General features: G+C 35.7%; 1 protein-coding gene across 13 annotated transcripts in view; it reads right to left on the bottom strand.

Moving 5' to 3' along the window:
• Nucleotides 1-14,627, bottom strand: part of OXR1 (oxidation resistance 1) — an 825,596-nt gene that overhangs the window by 20,410 nt on the left and 790,559 nt on the right. For 7 of the 13 annotated variants that reach the window (XM_070075402.1, XM_008255816.4, XM_008255819.4 and 4 more), the window contains 5 exons: nucleotides 14,119-14,199; nucleotides 12,224-12,349; nucleotides 11,040-11,192; nucleotides 8,894-8,989; nucleotides 2,777-2,850 (listed from right to left, as the gene is read on the bottom strand). In XM_070075402.1, coding sequence (XP_069931503.1) covers nucleotides 2,777-2,850; nucleotides 8,894-8,989; nucleotides 11,040-11,192; nucleotides 12,224-12,349; nucleotides 14,119-14,199 — 530 coding nt within the window. The remainder of the gene's footprint in view (nucleotides 1-2,776; nucleotides 2,851-8,893; nucleotides 8,990-11,039; nucleotides 11,193-12,223; nucleotides 12,350-14,118; nucleotides 14,200-14,627) is intronic. The other 6 variants (XM_008255818.4, XM_070075404.1, XM_002710729.5 and 3 more) reach the window with 1 other exon arrangement.

The following is a 14,627-nucleotide window of genomic DNA, read 5'->3' as shown; positions in this document are numbered from 1 at the left end:
AGACTAATATATTTGAAAGGCTGAGTGACTGAGAGAGGGTGTTTGCGGGGAGGAGAGAGGTACCATCCACTGGTTGACTTCCCAGACGGCCACAAAGTATAGGGCTGGCCCAGGCCAGAACTATGTGCTCCAGCTAGGTCTTCCAAATGTATGGCAGGAACCCACAGGTAGGCCATCTTCTGCTGCTTTCCCAGGCACATACAGCAGAGAGATTCATCAGAAGCACAGCAGTCAGGACTTGAACTGACACTCAGCTATGAGATGCCAGTTCACAAGTGGCAGCTTAACCTGCTGTGCTTCAATACTCCAAATCATTTAAAACAAAATACAGGGTTAATGTTAAGGACCTGCTTTAGTAAGGTTCATGTTGCTTTGAGATATTTAGTGAGAATAATCTTTTTACATCTTTAAATTCCATTTTCTATAAGCTTTTTATTCAAAAATTTTTATTTTTATTTATTTGAAAGGCAAAGATAGATAGGGAGAGAAAGGGGGACACACACACACACACACACACACACACACATCTTTTATCTGCTGGTTCACTCTCCAAATGCCTACAGCAGCTGGGCTCAAACCCAGGCACTCCAGTATGGTCAAAGCCAGGAGCCTAGAATTCAGTGTGGGTCTCCTATGTGGGTGGCAGGTACTCAACAACTTGAGCTATCACCTGCTGCTTCCTATGGCACATAAAGTAGGAAGCTGGAACTGAAAGCAGAGTTGCGGATTGAATCAGGCTCTCTGTAGGCATCCCAAGCAGTGTCTTAAGCAGTATACCAAATACCCATGCCTGCAAAGAATTTTACTGCTAAAAATGCATCATTGGTATGAGTAACTAGTTTATTTTTTTCCAACACACTAAGTTTTATGAAAACAATTCTTCCTGGGTAGGAACTGATTAGCCAAAAAAAAAAGCAGGGCTGGCACCATGGCGCACTAGGTTAATCCTCCACCTGCAGCACCGGCATCCCATATGGGCCAGGTTCTACTCCTGATTGCTCCTCTTCCAGTCCAGCTGTGGCCTGGGAAGGCGGTGGAGGATGGCTCAAGTGGGAGACCAGGAAGAAGCAACTGGTTCCTGGCTTCAGATCGGCGTAGCTCTGGCCATTGTGGCTATCTGGGGAGTGAACCAATGGAAGGAAGACCTTTCTCCTCTGTCTCTCTGTCTTTAACTCTACCTGTCAAATTAAAAAAAAAAAAAAAAAAAAAAAAAAAGTACCAAACAAAACCAGTTTGAAAAGACTTTGATTTTTTAAAATTCCTTTCATTCCATTTTCTATGAATATTTTAAAAAATTTCTTTACATTTATTTATTTGAAAAGCTGAGCAACAGAAAAAGAAAAAGTGATGGATAGGGGAACAGCAGAGGGCATAGCCAGGCAAAAGCTAGGAGTCTTATACTCAATCTGCTCTCTCACATGGGTGGAAAGAACCAAAGTACTTGAATCATCACCTGCTGTCTCCCAGGCACATCAGCAGGAAGCTGGACTGAAAGTAGAGGCAAGACTCGCTCCCAGGCATTAGGATATGGGATGCTGGTATCCCAAGTAGTGGTTTTACTAACTGCGCCACAACACCTGCCCCCATTAAAGACTTTAAATGGATAAAGATGTAATTTTGAGATTCTTTACACAGAATATTTATCAAGTCTTTATCTCAGATTCTTTATCAAGCAGAGGTACTAAAATCAACGGAAGCCAGGTGTAGTAGGAACTTAAAAGATAGATAAAATCTAACTTATCTAACAGTAATACATAACCTGGGAAGGTTATGATATCAAACAGGTTATGAAAGAATTTCTTTTTACCTAACAGAAGACAGGAGGAGGCAAAGCCTAATAATTAAGATAGATATATCCCTTGGAAAATTTCTAAACTTTCCTTGGGATTTCAAGGCAGCAGGACTCAGATCTTAGAAGGAGATTTACAAATACATGGATAGGGAACTGGCATTTGGCTCAGTGGTTAAATCATCACTTAGGAAGCTCACATCTTAGTTAGGAGCGGCTGTGTTTGAATCCCAACTCTGCTTCCAATTCCAACTTCCTGCTAATGTATGCTGTGAGGCAGCATGTGACGGCACAAGTATGAGGTCCCTGCCACCCACCTGGGAGAAACAGACTGAGACCTGGCTCCTGACTTTGGCCTGTCGCGGTTCCAGCTGTTGTAGGCATCTAGAGATTAAACTGGGAATGGAAGCTCTTTCTCTGCCTTCCAAATAAATAAACGCAAAGTTTTTCAGTGTTTTCTATATCAAAAGAATAACATTACCAATGGATTCATTGTTATAAACAAAACAAACAAGTAAACCAAAAAAACCTGAAGGCTCAGTGGGTCACTAAATTTTTAGTAAAAAAATAAATGAATATATTCTCTAAAATATCAAATCAAAAAATCCAAGTAGAATAACCTGAGAACAATTCTACCAATTTCTATAAATTGGAAGAAATAGCACATCACCATGATGATTTGAAAATCCGAGAAGTTCAAATGTATGGGGGGTAATTCCAAGTATCAAAAAGTCACTGTATTCTAATGAAGAAGATGAGCTTATAATGAAAAGTGAACCAACAGCATTTTAAAATGAACAAATACTATCAATAGTTTCAAATACTTACTTGAACATTTCCTGTCAATATATTATACTTTTTATGTCATAATCAATGTTTGGATTCTTATATTGAAACTTTCAAAAAGTAACTGATTTTGTCAATAATTCATATTTTTAAAGTTTATGAAAAAAATTCATGGTATGGTGAGATGTTGAAGAGACTTACCCTCCACCACCAAAAGCTAGTGAATCCATGTCTCCTTTGATAAAAAACATATTATCTCCTGTCCACTTAAAGACCTATATAAATGAAAAAAAAAAGCTTTAAATATATAGATGAAAATGGTCACTATACAGAGTTAGTTCTCCAAAACCCAAAAGAGTTAACAAAAACTATCAAGTTTTTTCTTATTAGTGTTAATTGAGTACTGGTAGGAAACAGGTCTATCCAGAGAAGTAATGCTCTATAAATATTATTAAATAATTCAGCTATAGTTTTTTTTAAGTATTAAATTATATTTGAAGCAGTTAAATGAATTTGAGAATTAAGAGTAAGTCATATTCAAGCAACAGCATTAATTAATTTGCAGATTTCTTATTTTAGGAATCAGAATAATTTGAGTTTGTTTTTGTAAGTTTTCTTGTATCTTCCACATAAATGCGTTATTTGACAATTATAAAATGTGATTTTTTTTTGGAATGCTTTTAAGAATTTGGTTTAAAAATCGATTGACATGATGTGGTGTTTATACTAGGAAATAACTTGACCCAAAATACCTTCTGTGTTTGCTTAGGATATTTTCTTTGATATCTAAAAGTTGAGGTTTTTCTGTCTCAACTGTAAGCAAACATCCTAAATGTGTTAAAGCATATTCTCAGATACTCTATTTAAGTATGTTTCATGTCCTGAAAATCTGAAGATTAATCTGAACTGCCAGTTTTTAGATTTAGAATATTCAAGGAAAAAATTACTACTTTTAGAGCGATGTTTTCAATTTCATCAAGGTTTTGGTGAGGAATAATACTATGTACTATAAACATTGAGAAAACTTTGAAAGTTCTTTTCTACCAGATATGAAATATTCAATTTCTAATTCCAACTCAGATGTGAAAGATCAGTATTTAACATTGGTTGTTTTGTGTTTTATAATATGTTCAAAATACAATTACAACATTTAGTATTTGTCAACATACTTTTACAAACGTACATCATCAGTAAGCTTTGTTCATATGTTCTTGTATTTTCTTAAATAATTATAATGAGTTACTTGTAAATTAAAAATTCCCTTAAAAACCCCCCCCCAAAAAAAGAGTTAACAAAATCTAGACAATAGTGTGGATGACAACAATAACACAAAATGTTTGACATCGGGGGCAAGTGTTTGGCCTGGCAATTAAGATGGTGGTGAGGACACCTGAATGTCATATCAAAGCAACTGGACTGGAGTTGGGACTATGCTCTGATTCCAGCTTTCTGCTAATGAAGACTCTGCAAGGTAGCAGGTAATGGCTCAAAAGTGGCTGAGTCCCTGCCATCCCTATGGCAGACCTGAAATGTGTCTCTAGCTCCAGGCTTCAGGCAAGCCGAGCCTTGGCCACTGTGGGCAATGAAAAGTGAACCAGCAAGTGGAAGCTGTCTTCTGCCTCTCAGATAAATATAATAAACACATACTTCTTTTAAACTTGGCATAAAATTGTCTAGAACTTTGGGTTTCAGTATTCCTATGACTAAATTTAAAAGCGCAAGCCATCATCCTACAATCTCATCTTCAATTCCTGTTCCTCAAATCTGTTCTTATTCTGTAGGTATCAAAAGTTGGATGGTTAATGTAGGAAGTAAAAAACCATTTACTGATCACTGAAAAGTTAGTAACTTTTATATTAACATAATACACTGATTTACATTTATTTGATGTAATGCCAAAGGATTATCTTGAAGTATAGATTTGTTGATCACTGTTATCCAATAATACCTATCAGTGTGTGTATTTATGATTTTCAGTTTCTTCAAAGAACAGAAAACTTAATAACAAATAAGAAACTCAAGGGCAAATCTGGATATTCTTAAATATTTTTCAAACCTTTCATGGATTTTTACCTAAACTTAATGTAATAGTAATTTCTAGTCCTTCACCTTCATCAAGATTTTTAGAGTATTCATTACAGTTTTTTTATCTGTATGTATCTCATAAATACAACATTAGAAACATGGTAATTCTTCCCACTTTACCTGCCCTCCTACCCACTCTCCCACCCCTCTTCCTCCTCCCTCTCTTGTTAGTCCAAGAAAGAAAAAGAAAAAGAAAAAGAAAAAGAAAAAGAAAAAGAAAAAGAAAAAGAAAAAGAAAAAGAAAAAGAAAAAGAAAAGGAAAAAAAATAAGAAAACTGTTCAATAGACTAGACAAGGGCTGTTCAATATTATTGCTTCTAGAAGGTGATTTTGCTTTTTCTCCCCTCCCCCTCCTCCCCTCTTCTTTCCTTTTAGAAACTTAATTATCTTTAAAGAAGAGCCCAAGAATGATACATCTTTTGAGAGCTCTCAGACATAACTATAACTTATGAGACATAATAATATCCTCCATTTAATACACGAAAAGGAAGTGATTCTTGAGAACAAGTTTTACAATTAAGTCGCATGATAAAACTCTTTGGGGACAGAGGTCCTGCATGGGAAGTTAGTGCACAGTAACTCTTGTTGTTTATTTAACAAATAACACTCTTATGTATGATATCAGTGATTACCCAAGTCTCTTGACATGAGCTGCCTTGACTATGGAAGCCTTTTGGATCCACTAGCTCGACAAGGCCATAAGCAAAGTCAAAGTTCTCTCCTTCCTTCAGAAAAAAGTACATCCTTTTTTGGTGGACATTTCTTTCCACTGGGTCTCACTCACAGAGGTCCTTTATGTGGAACATTTTTTTTTTTACAAGAATGTCTTAGCTTTGCATGCCTGAAATGCTCCTCTGGGCATTTCAGCCAGACCAGAATGCCTTAAGAGCTGACTCTGAGGTCAGAGTGCTATTTAAAGTGATCACCCTTCTATGAGTCTGCTGTATGGATTGCTTCCCATGTTGGAGCCTTCACTCCTTTTTAATTCTATTATCATTTCCAAACACTTAGTCCTATTTATTTGATCACTTTAACACTTGGTCCTATCCATATGGTCACTTTATCACTTAATCCTATCCATTTGATCTCTAAAACACTTGAACTGCTATTTTTACCAGCCAGCTTAAAGGAATTTGGGATCCCATGGCAAGTTGTTAAGCTGTACCCTTAGAATTAAGTACTTAGGAATGTATGCAGGACTACACTGCTTTTGCATTTACAAACTTCATACATTTCATAAACACAACTTTAGGATCTTGGTAATTCTTCCCACTGCCTGCCTTCCCAACCACACTCCCCCCCATCCTCTTCCTTTTCTTATTCACATTCTTATTGTTCACTAAGATCTATTTTCAATTAACTTTATACATATATGGTTAACTCTGAGTTAAGTAAAGAGTTAAATGATTAGTATGAAAGAAAAAAGATAAGGAATATATTATAGAGGAACAGAAAAGAAAAACAAAAATATAGAATAACAAGCTGTTCCTCAACAGTCAAGAGAAGGGCTGTTCAAAGTCATTGCTTCTCAAGGTGTCAATTTCATTTCTATACGTTGCCTTTTGGGTGTTCTATTAGTCATTACAGGTCAGAGAGAACATATAGAATTTGTCCAATTGAGACTGGTTTATTTCACTAAGTATGTTTTCCAGTTTCATCCAATTTGTTGCAAATGACCAGATGTCTTTTATTTTAACTGCTGTGTAGTAGTCCATGGTGTACATATCCCATAATTTCTTTACCCAGTCTTCAGTTGACAGGCATTTGGGTTGATTCCATGTGTTTGCTACTGTGAATTGAGCTGCAATAAACATGGAGGTACAGATAGCTCTTTCATATGCTGATTTAATTTTCCTTGGATAGATTCCCAGGAGTGGGATGGCTGGGTCATATGGTAGGTCTATATTCAGACCTCTGAGGTATCTCCACACTGTCTTCCATAGTGGCTTTACCAGTTTACATTTCCACCAATAGTGGATTAGGGTACCTTTTTTCCCCACAATGTTTTTGAATTTTGTATGAAAGCTATTCTAACAAGGGTGAGGTGAAACCTCCTTGTGGTTTTGATTTGCATTTTTCAGATGGCTAGCAATCCTCAACATTTTTTCACATTTTCTGTTGCCCATTTGGATTTCCTTTTTTGAAAAATTTGTCTGTTTAAGTCCTTTGCTCATTAATTAACTGGATAGTTTCTTTTGTTGTTGTTGTTATGTTTCTTGATCTCTTTATACATTCTGGTTATTCATTCTTTATCAGTTGTATAGTTTGCAAATATTTTCTCCCATTCTGTTGGTTGCCTTTTCACTTTGCTGTTTCTTTTGCAGTGCAGAAGCTTCTCAATCTGATGTAATCCCATTTGTCAATTTTGGCTTTGATTGCATGTTCTTCTAGGGTCTTTTCAAATAACTCTTTGTCTATGCTGATGTCTTGTAGGGTTTCCCCAGTGTTCTCTAATATATTTAGGTCTTTATTCCATTTTGTGTGGGTTTTAGCGAAATTATCAGGTAGAGGTCTTGCTTCATGCTTCTGTATGTGGCGATCCAGTTTTCCCAGCACCAATTGTTGAAGAGACTGTAGTTGCTCCATCATTACAGTTTTTGATAAAACTTTCTTTTGACACTCATATTTTCACAGTTATATATAGTTAGTTAATGATTTAGTTAACTGTATTAGTACAGTTTTCAGGTAACTACAGCAGAAAATACTTGAGAATAAGAAAAAAGCTTAGAAAATTGGTAATTTTCAGTAAGCTATAGATAGGTTTATGGAGGTAATGGAAACCACTAGCTAACTGGTGAGCCAGTTAAGCTTAAGTTTGTTAAGAGAGTTTTTATTGTGTTATCAAATCCTTCCTAGTCTATTCATTATCAAAAGTACTTCTAAAACACATGTTTTTTTTTTTTTTCACCAACTATGTTGATTCCTTTTCTCAAGTTTAAAATTGCATTTCTATCTCTTAGGAAATTATTCATGTGCTAAATTTCAGCAAAATTAAGATGCTGGGGGCCGGCGCCACGGCTCAATAGGCTAATCCTCAGCCTTGCGGTACCAGCACACCGGGTTCTAGTCCCGGTCGGGGCGCCAGATTATGTCCTGGTTGCCCCTCTTCCAGGCCAGCTAATGCTGTGGCCAGGGAGTGCAGTGGAGGATGGCCCAGGTGCTTGGGCCCTGCACCCCATGGGAGACCAGGAGAAGTACCTGGCTCCTGCCTTCGGATCAGCGTGGTGCGCTGGCCGCAGCACGCCAGCCGTGGCGGCCATTGGAGGATGAACCAATGGCAAAAGGAAGACCTTTCTCTCGGTCTCTCTCTCTCACTATCCACTCTGCCTGTCAAAAAAAAAAAAAGATGCTGGGATTGTACTCAAAAAAGGTCACATGTTCACTAAATTAATTTATAACCACAGTTTTAGGCCTTATTGGCTATTAGAGCATATTCAGATAAGTTAGGCCACAGAAAAGACAGTAAAAAAGTAAAGGAAAAGAAGTCAGTTAATCATTTTTGATTCAAATCCAAATAATTTTTTAAAATTTTCAAGATTTATATCATTAAATTTATTCATTGAAAGCTACTAGGAATTTCACAATTACAATTCTTTTTTTTTTTTTTTAAGATTTATTTATTTATTAGAGAGGCAGAGGCAGAGAGAGAAAGAGATAGAGTAAGAGAAATAGGTCTTCCATCCACTGGTTCACTCCCTAGATGGCAGCAATGGCTGGAGCTGGGCCCATCCAAAGCCAGGAGCCAGGACTTCTTCCAAGTCTCCCACACAGTGCAGGGGCCCATGCTCTTGAGCCATCTTCTACTGCTTTCCCAGGCCATAGTAGAGAGCTAGATTGGAAGAAGAGCATCCGGGACTCAAACTGGCACCCATATGGGATGTAGGCACTGCAGCTGGTGGCTTTACCTGCTATGCCACAGCACGAGGCCCACAGAGACAATTCTTAAACATAGGAGTAATAAGGATGCATACTCCTTACTGAATCCTTGACGTGCATCTGGTGACATTCTATGTATTGTATAAAGTATACAATTCTCATTCAATTTTCAAACATCGTTGTTTATATGCTATGACTCCCTTTCTATCTGTAGGAAAGCTGAGTTTAAAAATGTCAAGTTACCATTAGTAAAAGGGAAGATGGGAGTTGAATGAAATGTGCATGACTCTAAGAAGTGCATATTGCTTTGAAATATGTCTTTTCTTTTAAAGAGAATAATGAAATAATTGTCCTTACCTCAAACTCTGGACAGAATGTAAAAACAAAGGTCTCTCCTGTACCATAAAAGCCATCACTCACTTTAAAAGGCTCGGATGCTAATGCACCAAAAACCTAAGGATAAAGAAAGGCTTGTTCAATAATATAGCTCTTAATTTGTTTCATTAAGTATTATCCTATCATACATGTTTAAATAAAATTTAAAATAACTGGAACTTGGTATAGTTTTAACAGTTGGATCACTGATCACTTGCTTCATAATTCCCATTACTATTCAAGTATAGGGTCTATTTTTATTATTATAAAAAGAAGAAATAAGATTTTTTTCCCTGGTTTTGAATTCTAAAAAGATGCTTATTATAGCAAATAGCCAATCTTAAGAAGTGGCTAACAAATTTCAGGAGGATATACATGACATGCACAATGTATATATCATTAGGATAACATGCTCTATATGTTTACAGGCCTAGGGAAGCAAAGATACTACAGCATAGGTAAACATGCTACTACTAATAAAGTATGCTATTTTTTCTTCTGCTTCACTTAGAAAACTACACAAGAGTAGGTCTTGGCTCTGAATAGTTTGGTCTTCTAATCCATGGTTTTGTAAACTATGTAAGACATATAGCAGATGCTCTATTAAAAGAATGAATGAATGAATGAATGAATGGGGAACCTACACAAGTCATTTCAGTGCTCTGTATTTTAAGTTTCCACATCATAAAATGGGAGTGAAGAGAGCTTGATAGATGATCTCTATAATCATGGTCAGTCTTGACATTCTATCTTTATAATTTTAGTTTTAAAAAGGCTTCCTTATTGAAAGATTAGGGAAAAGTACACAAAATCTAAATGTGCAGTTTAATTTAGAATTATAAAAAGTAAAGCGCCATGTAACCTTCATTTAGACCAAGAAATAGAACATTATCAGCACTCTTAGAGATCTTGTTATGCCTCCTCCTCTTTTAATAGTCCCAGCCTCCTGATAGCAGCCACTAGCTTGATACCACAGCAGCGTCATTTTGCCCATTTGAGAAATAGAATCCTAAGGAAGTTACTATCCAATGTTTGATTTTTAATTCAATGTTTGTGACATTCATGTATCCTGTGGCATGCAGAAGTAGCTCACTCTTTTTCTCTAGTGAAAACACCTTTTCTGGGGAATGTAATCCTGGGCAAGTTAACTCATCTTTAAAACAGAGATGACAACAGTATCTCAAAGGCTAATCTCACAGGGTTTTGATTATTAAATAACATATTATAAAGTAATTAACCTAATATATGACAGATAATAGTGACACATAATAGTGTTTAGTTTACATGTTATGTCACCCTAATATTCCTCTCCCTTACCTGGGGTTTTATTCTTGGCTATTACCCTCACACAATTATCTTTTTTTTTTTTTTTTAAGATTTATTTATTTATTTGAAAGTCAGAGTTACACAGAGAGAGAAGGAGAGGCAGAGAGAGAGAGAGAGAGAGAAATATATAGAGAGAAGTGTCTTCCATCTGCTGGTTCACTCTCCAATTAGCTGCAGTGGCCGGAGCTGAGTTGATCCAAAGTCAGGAGCCAGGAACTTCTTCCAGGTCTCCCATGCAGGTGCAGGGGCCTGAGGACTTGGGCCATGCTCTGCTTTCCAGGCCATAGCAGAGAGTTGGATTGGAATCAGAGCAGCTGGGACTCCAAATGACGCCCATATGGGATGCTAGCACTGCAGGAGGCAGATTTACCCGCTACTCCACAGTGCAGGGCCCCCACACAATTATCTTTATGAAAACTCATGCTTCAAGATTTTTTCAATTTCTACCTTTTCCATGAACCTTATTCTTATCTGCCTCAAACAGATATGAGCAACTGTTACTCACGCCACCTTTCACTTTGGAGTTTTTGCTGTACTTAATGTATTTTATTCTGCATTAGAGATATTGGTATAATTAAACATTCTTTTCTGCTCTTTGAAGGCAGTAACTTCTAATTATTTATGCTCTTTTTTATGCTCTGTAACATTCAGGGTTCCCTTGGTATGTTAAAAGTACAGAGTAATTATCAGTTATACAATAAAATATACTAATGAAATAATTTTTATCAAAAAAATATGCTATAAGTTACTGTTAATATAATTTCTTAAGAGAAAAGGCATCTATGCAGTTAGTTTTTCATACCTGTCCATCACTATCTTTAATCACCATCAGCACTGGGGTGTCTAAACCTGTCATTGTTCGATAAAGGGTCTTTAAGCTTGTACCATGCTTCCCAGTGCCATAAACAAGAGTCCATGGATATCCAATGGTTCTTGGTGGAAGATGCTTGGTAAGCTTTGAAAAAAAAAAGTCAGCATTTACTTGAAAGCTAATTGTCAGAATGTATGAAATTAATAATGGCAGTTTAAATGTAATGAGACTAATAAAATATAGACTACAAAAATAATAATAGAAATAGTTTATCATTTTCAAAGATACTTAGATGCTTGACAATAATTATACATTTCTCAGTATAAAACATTAATATGTCCACTAACAAAAGAATCATACTAAACCAGACACAGATTATAACAGAGATTAGAACATGGATTACTTCTTGTTTGTGCTCTTTATATCGACTTAACAAAAATACTTAATGGACTATACATTTGAATGTGCAAATATCTCTCAAATAATAGGTTCTACAGCCAGACAATCAAAATTTGAAATCAAACTTCTAAACTTAGAGTTGTGTGACCCTGAGCAAATTACTTAATCACTCTATGTCCAAAATTTCTTCATATGTTAAAAGGTAAGCACAATAAGATCATCTAATTCATACAGTTGTTAAAATAAGTACATCGGATAATAAACCAAGTAGTTAGCACTCAACAGGAAACCAAACCTTGATATTACAGGGTCTTCCCTAGACTGTTATTTTTATTTACTGTAGTGTCTGTTTTTTTTTCCCCCTCAAAAGCAAAAATAGTGTTATTAATTCTGGTATCTACAAAGCACAAAAAAAAGAAACCACGCTTGCCACATGTCAGGCCCTAGGTCTTGGCCAAGAGGACCACCCTCATGGGCAGTGCAGGCCCAGAGGCTAAGTCAGTCCAGGCTATGGGCTCAAAGTGGGACTAGCCAATAGGTTTGGCTCTTAGCCCCTGGCTGGGAGGCAGACTCCTTCAGTTTGGGGAGCCTAGGCCATGGTCTAGGGATGATAGTGTTTTGTCTGTTTATCTCAATCTCCTAATGCTGTCTACTGAAAAATGTCACTGCATTTTGCTCACTTTTTCCCCATGGGGAAGAGCAGTAGTGGCACAAATGAGGCTATTTTACTATTAAGGGCACACTCTCAATAATGCACATTTGTGGGTATGTCATACCTTTTCAATTTGATCTGGCAGTAAGAGATCACTGGGATCACTTAGGTTTGGTCGAAAAGATTCAGACTCCAGGTCTGCTTTCGCTGGAGCAACCTGCTTTGAATTAATGTCTTCCCTTGTAGTAATCTAAAAAAGTAAACAGCAGCAGTGTATTAATATAAAAAGATTACATGCTATGAGATAAATAGAACTTTCAAAGGCATCTTTGAAAAGAAGGATAAAGCTTTAATTTAAGCCCATATAAGACAAAAGTGCCCCATCTAGCACTAATGGCACATCCGATGTAGAATAAATGTCATGACTAACAGCAGATATTTTATTCACTACATCAGGACAGACTAATAATGAATGACAAATCTCCGTATTTCTGTGTAATAAGAGACATGCATGCAAACTTTAATTAGCCCATGATAGGCAAAAGTGAGCTAGTATGCTTTTTGTTTGCATGCTATAGAATTTTTTCATATTAAACATAAAATCTGTCAAAAATAATGAAGATAATTAAGAAAAAACATTGGTGCAAAAATTTTCATGCAAGACATAGTAGAATAAAAGTATAACTTTTTTATTGGTGTGTATGTATGTGAGTCATTAAAAAAAGATTATGTTTTAAGTGCCTTCATTTATTTACTTTCTAAACAGAAATATTTTAACCTAGTTGGACCAAATAACAAATTTGAAAATTAATCTTCTCATAAATTTAAAGATCTGATACATTAAAATGAATATATGTTGTCCTCTCATGAAAATGATCCCACTGGTATTCTTAAAATGTTAAAAAGAAAAGTAGAATAAAAAAGCTTCTTACTCTACAAATCTGTTGGTGCTTACTTTATAATTAATACTTAAAACAAAAGTATAATTGATAAAACTTTTAACTTGAAAAACATACAGAATTCTCCCAGAGCAGATAACCAAAATGTAGCAATGTTCAGCAACTATGATTCCAAACAAAAATGAAAGATTGCTAAATTATTTTGTTCCTTTAACACCTTTCTTATCAAACCTAAACGGCACATATATTTAACCAATAAACGTTCTGGAACCATAATGTTTTTGATGAGGAGCTAAATGTTAATCCTTTCACATCATCATAATGTTTTACCTTATTTTGATGATGTAAAAGTTAAAAAAAAAAAAAGAAAATCCAAGCAGCATTAGAAGATTAAAAGAAAAGAAGAAATTAAGTAGGTATTGCAAAGCCATGAAAGTATATCTTATTAAGAAGAAAACAGATGACTAATAACACAAAACTGAAAAATGAGTTTTCAAGTGCACTGCTTTCTTGTTTCTAGAAAAATCACAATATTTTTAAATTATATTTTTAAATTTTACAAATTTTATATAATTTACTTAGTTCTGGTGGCTAACCTATTCCATTCCAAAGTATTTCTAATAGCAACTAGGAGTGTTTAATAACAAAAAACAATTTATTTATAGTTAAGACATTTGATATCAGGTTGATCCAACTGAAGTAGCCTTAAAAAGGAGAAAATATTTAGGCCTTGCTATTCATTACTTTTTAAAAAAAATCTTCCCATAGAACCGTATCTTTCAGATTCTCTTTAGCAAAGATTCAATCTCAAAATCAGACACTCTTTAATGTTAAAATTAAATGAAAACTCATCACTCAAAGAAACAGAGTACTGAGAATAGCTCTGAAGTGACAGTAAATTCTTCTGAATATTTTTCAAATGAAAAGATGACAGGAAAGATAACTCTATAGCTCTTTAAGACAATGGTATAATCTTTAGTATAGAAAGGAATTTCCTAATGGCATTTTTTAGTGCTGTAGTCAGGACAAATCTTTCAAAAGTTAGATTTGCCCTGAGAAAGGACACTAAAAAGAGGGAGCAGTCAATCTCCTGAGTGGTTTAAACTACTGAAGGGGGCACCTGGAGACGTCTGCAGAGTGTGCGCAGTTCTTCAGTATTTAGAGCATCGATCCTGCGGTGATACTCAGCCACTGACACTACCTGAATGTGGAGACAGGAAGACAATAATTCCACTGACAGTTGAGGAAAACAGTCCCCCCACCTCCAAAAAAAAGAGAAGAGAGAGAGAAATTTAACTGGGGAAAGGGAACTACAATCAGGGTTTCTTTCCCCACTCCTCTAAAATCCTAGTCATATCAAACTGAAGTGAAATAATACACAATGAAGAACTTTACCACTACATCCAACTAGCTGATAATATAAAGTTTAATGATGACACTATGTCATATAGACTGACCATATTTAATTCACTAACAGAAACTCATTTTTGTATAGGAACGACTATATGAAACATAACATGCTTTGCTAACATCAAAGACAACAACTAAAATCTAAATGGTCCTCCTATTTACAAACAGTAGAAGTTCCAACTAACCCCTCCAAATCATCTGAGTTCACACATATTATAT

Source organism: Oryctolagus cuniculus, chromosome 6, assembly GCF_964237555.1.
Source record: "Oryctolagus cuniculus chromosome 6, mOryCun1.1, whole genome shotgun sequence".
NCBI lineage: Eukaryota > Metazoa > Chordata > Mammalia > Lagomorpha > Leporidae > Oryctolagus > Oryctolagus cuniculus.
This window is presented reverse-complemented; position numbering and strand designations above follow the sequence as displayed.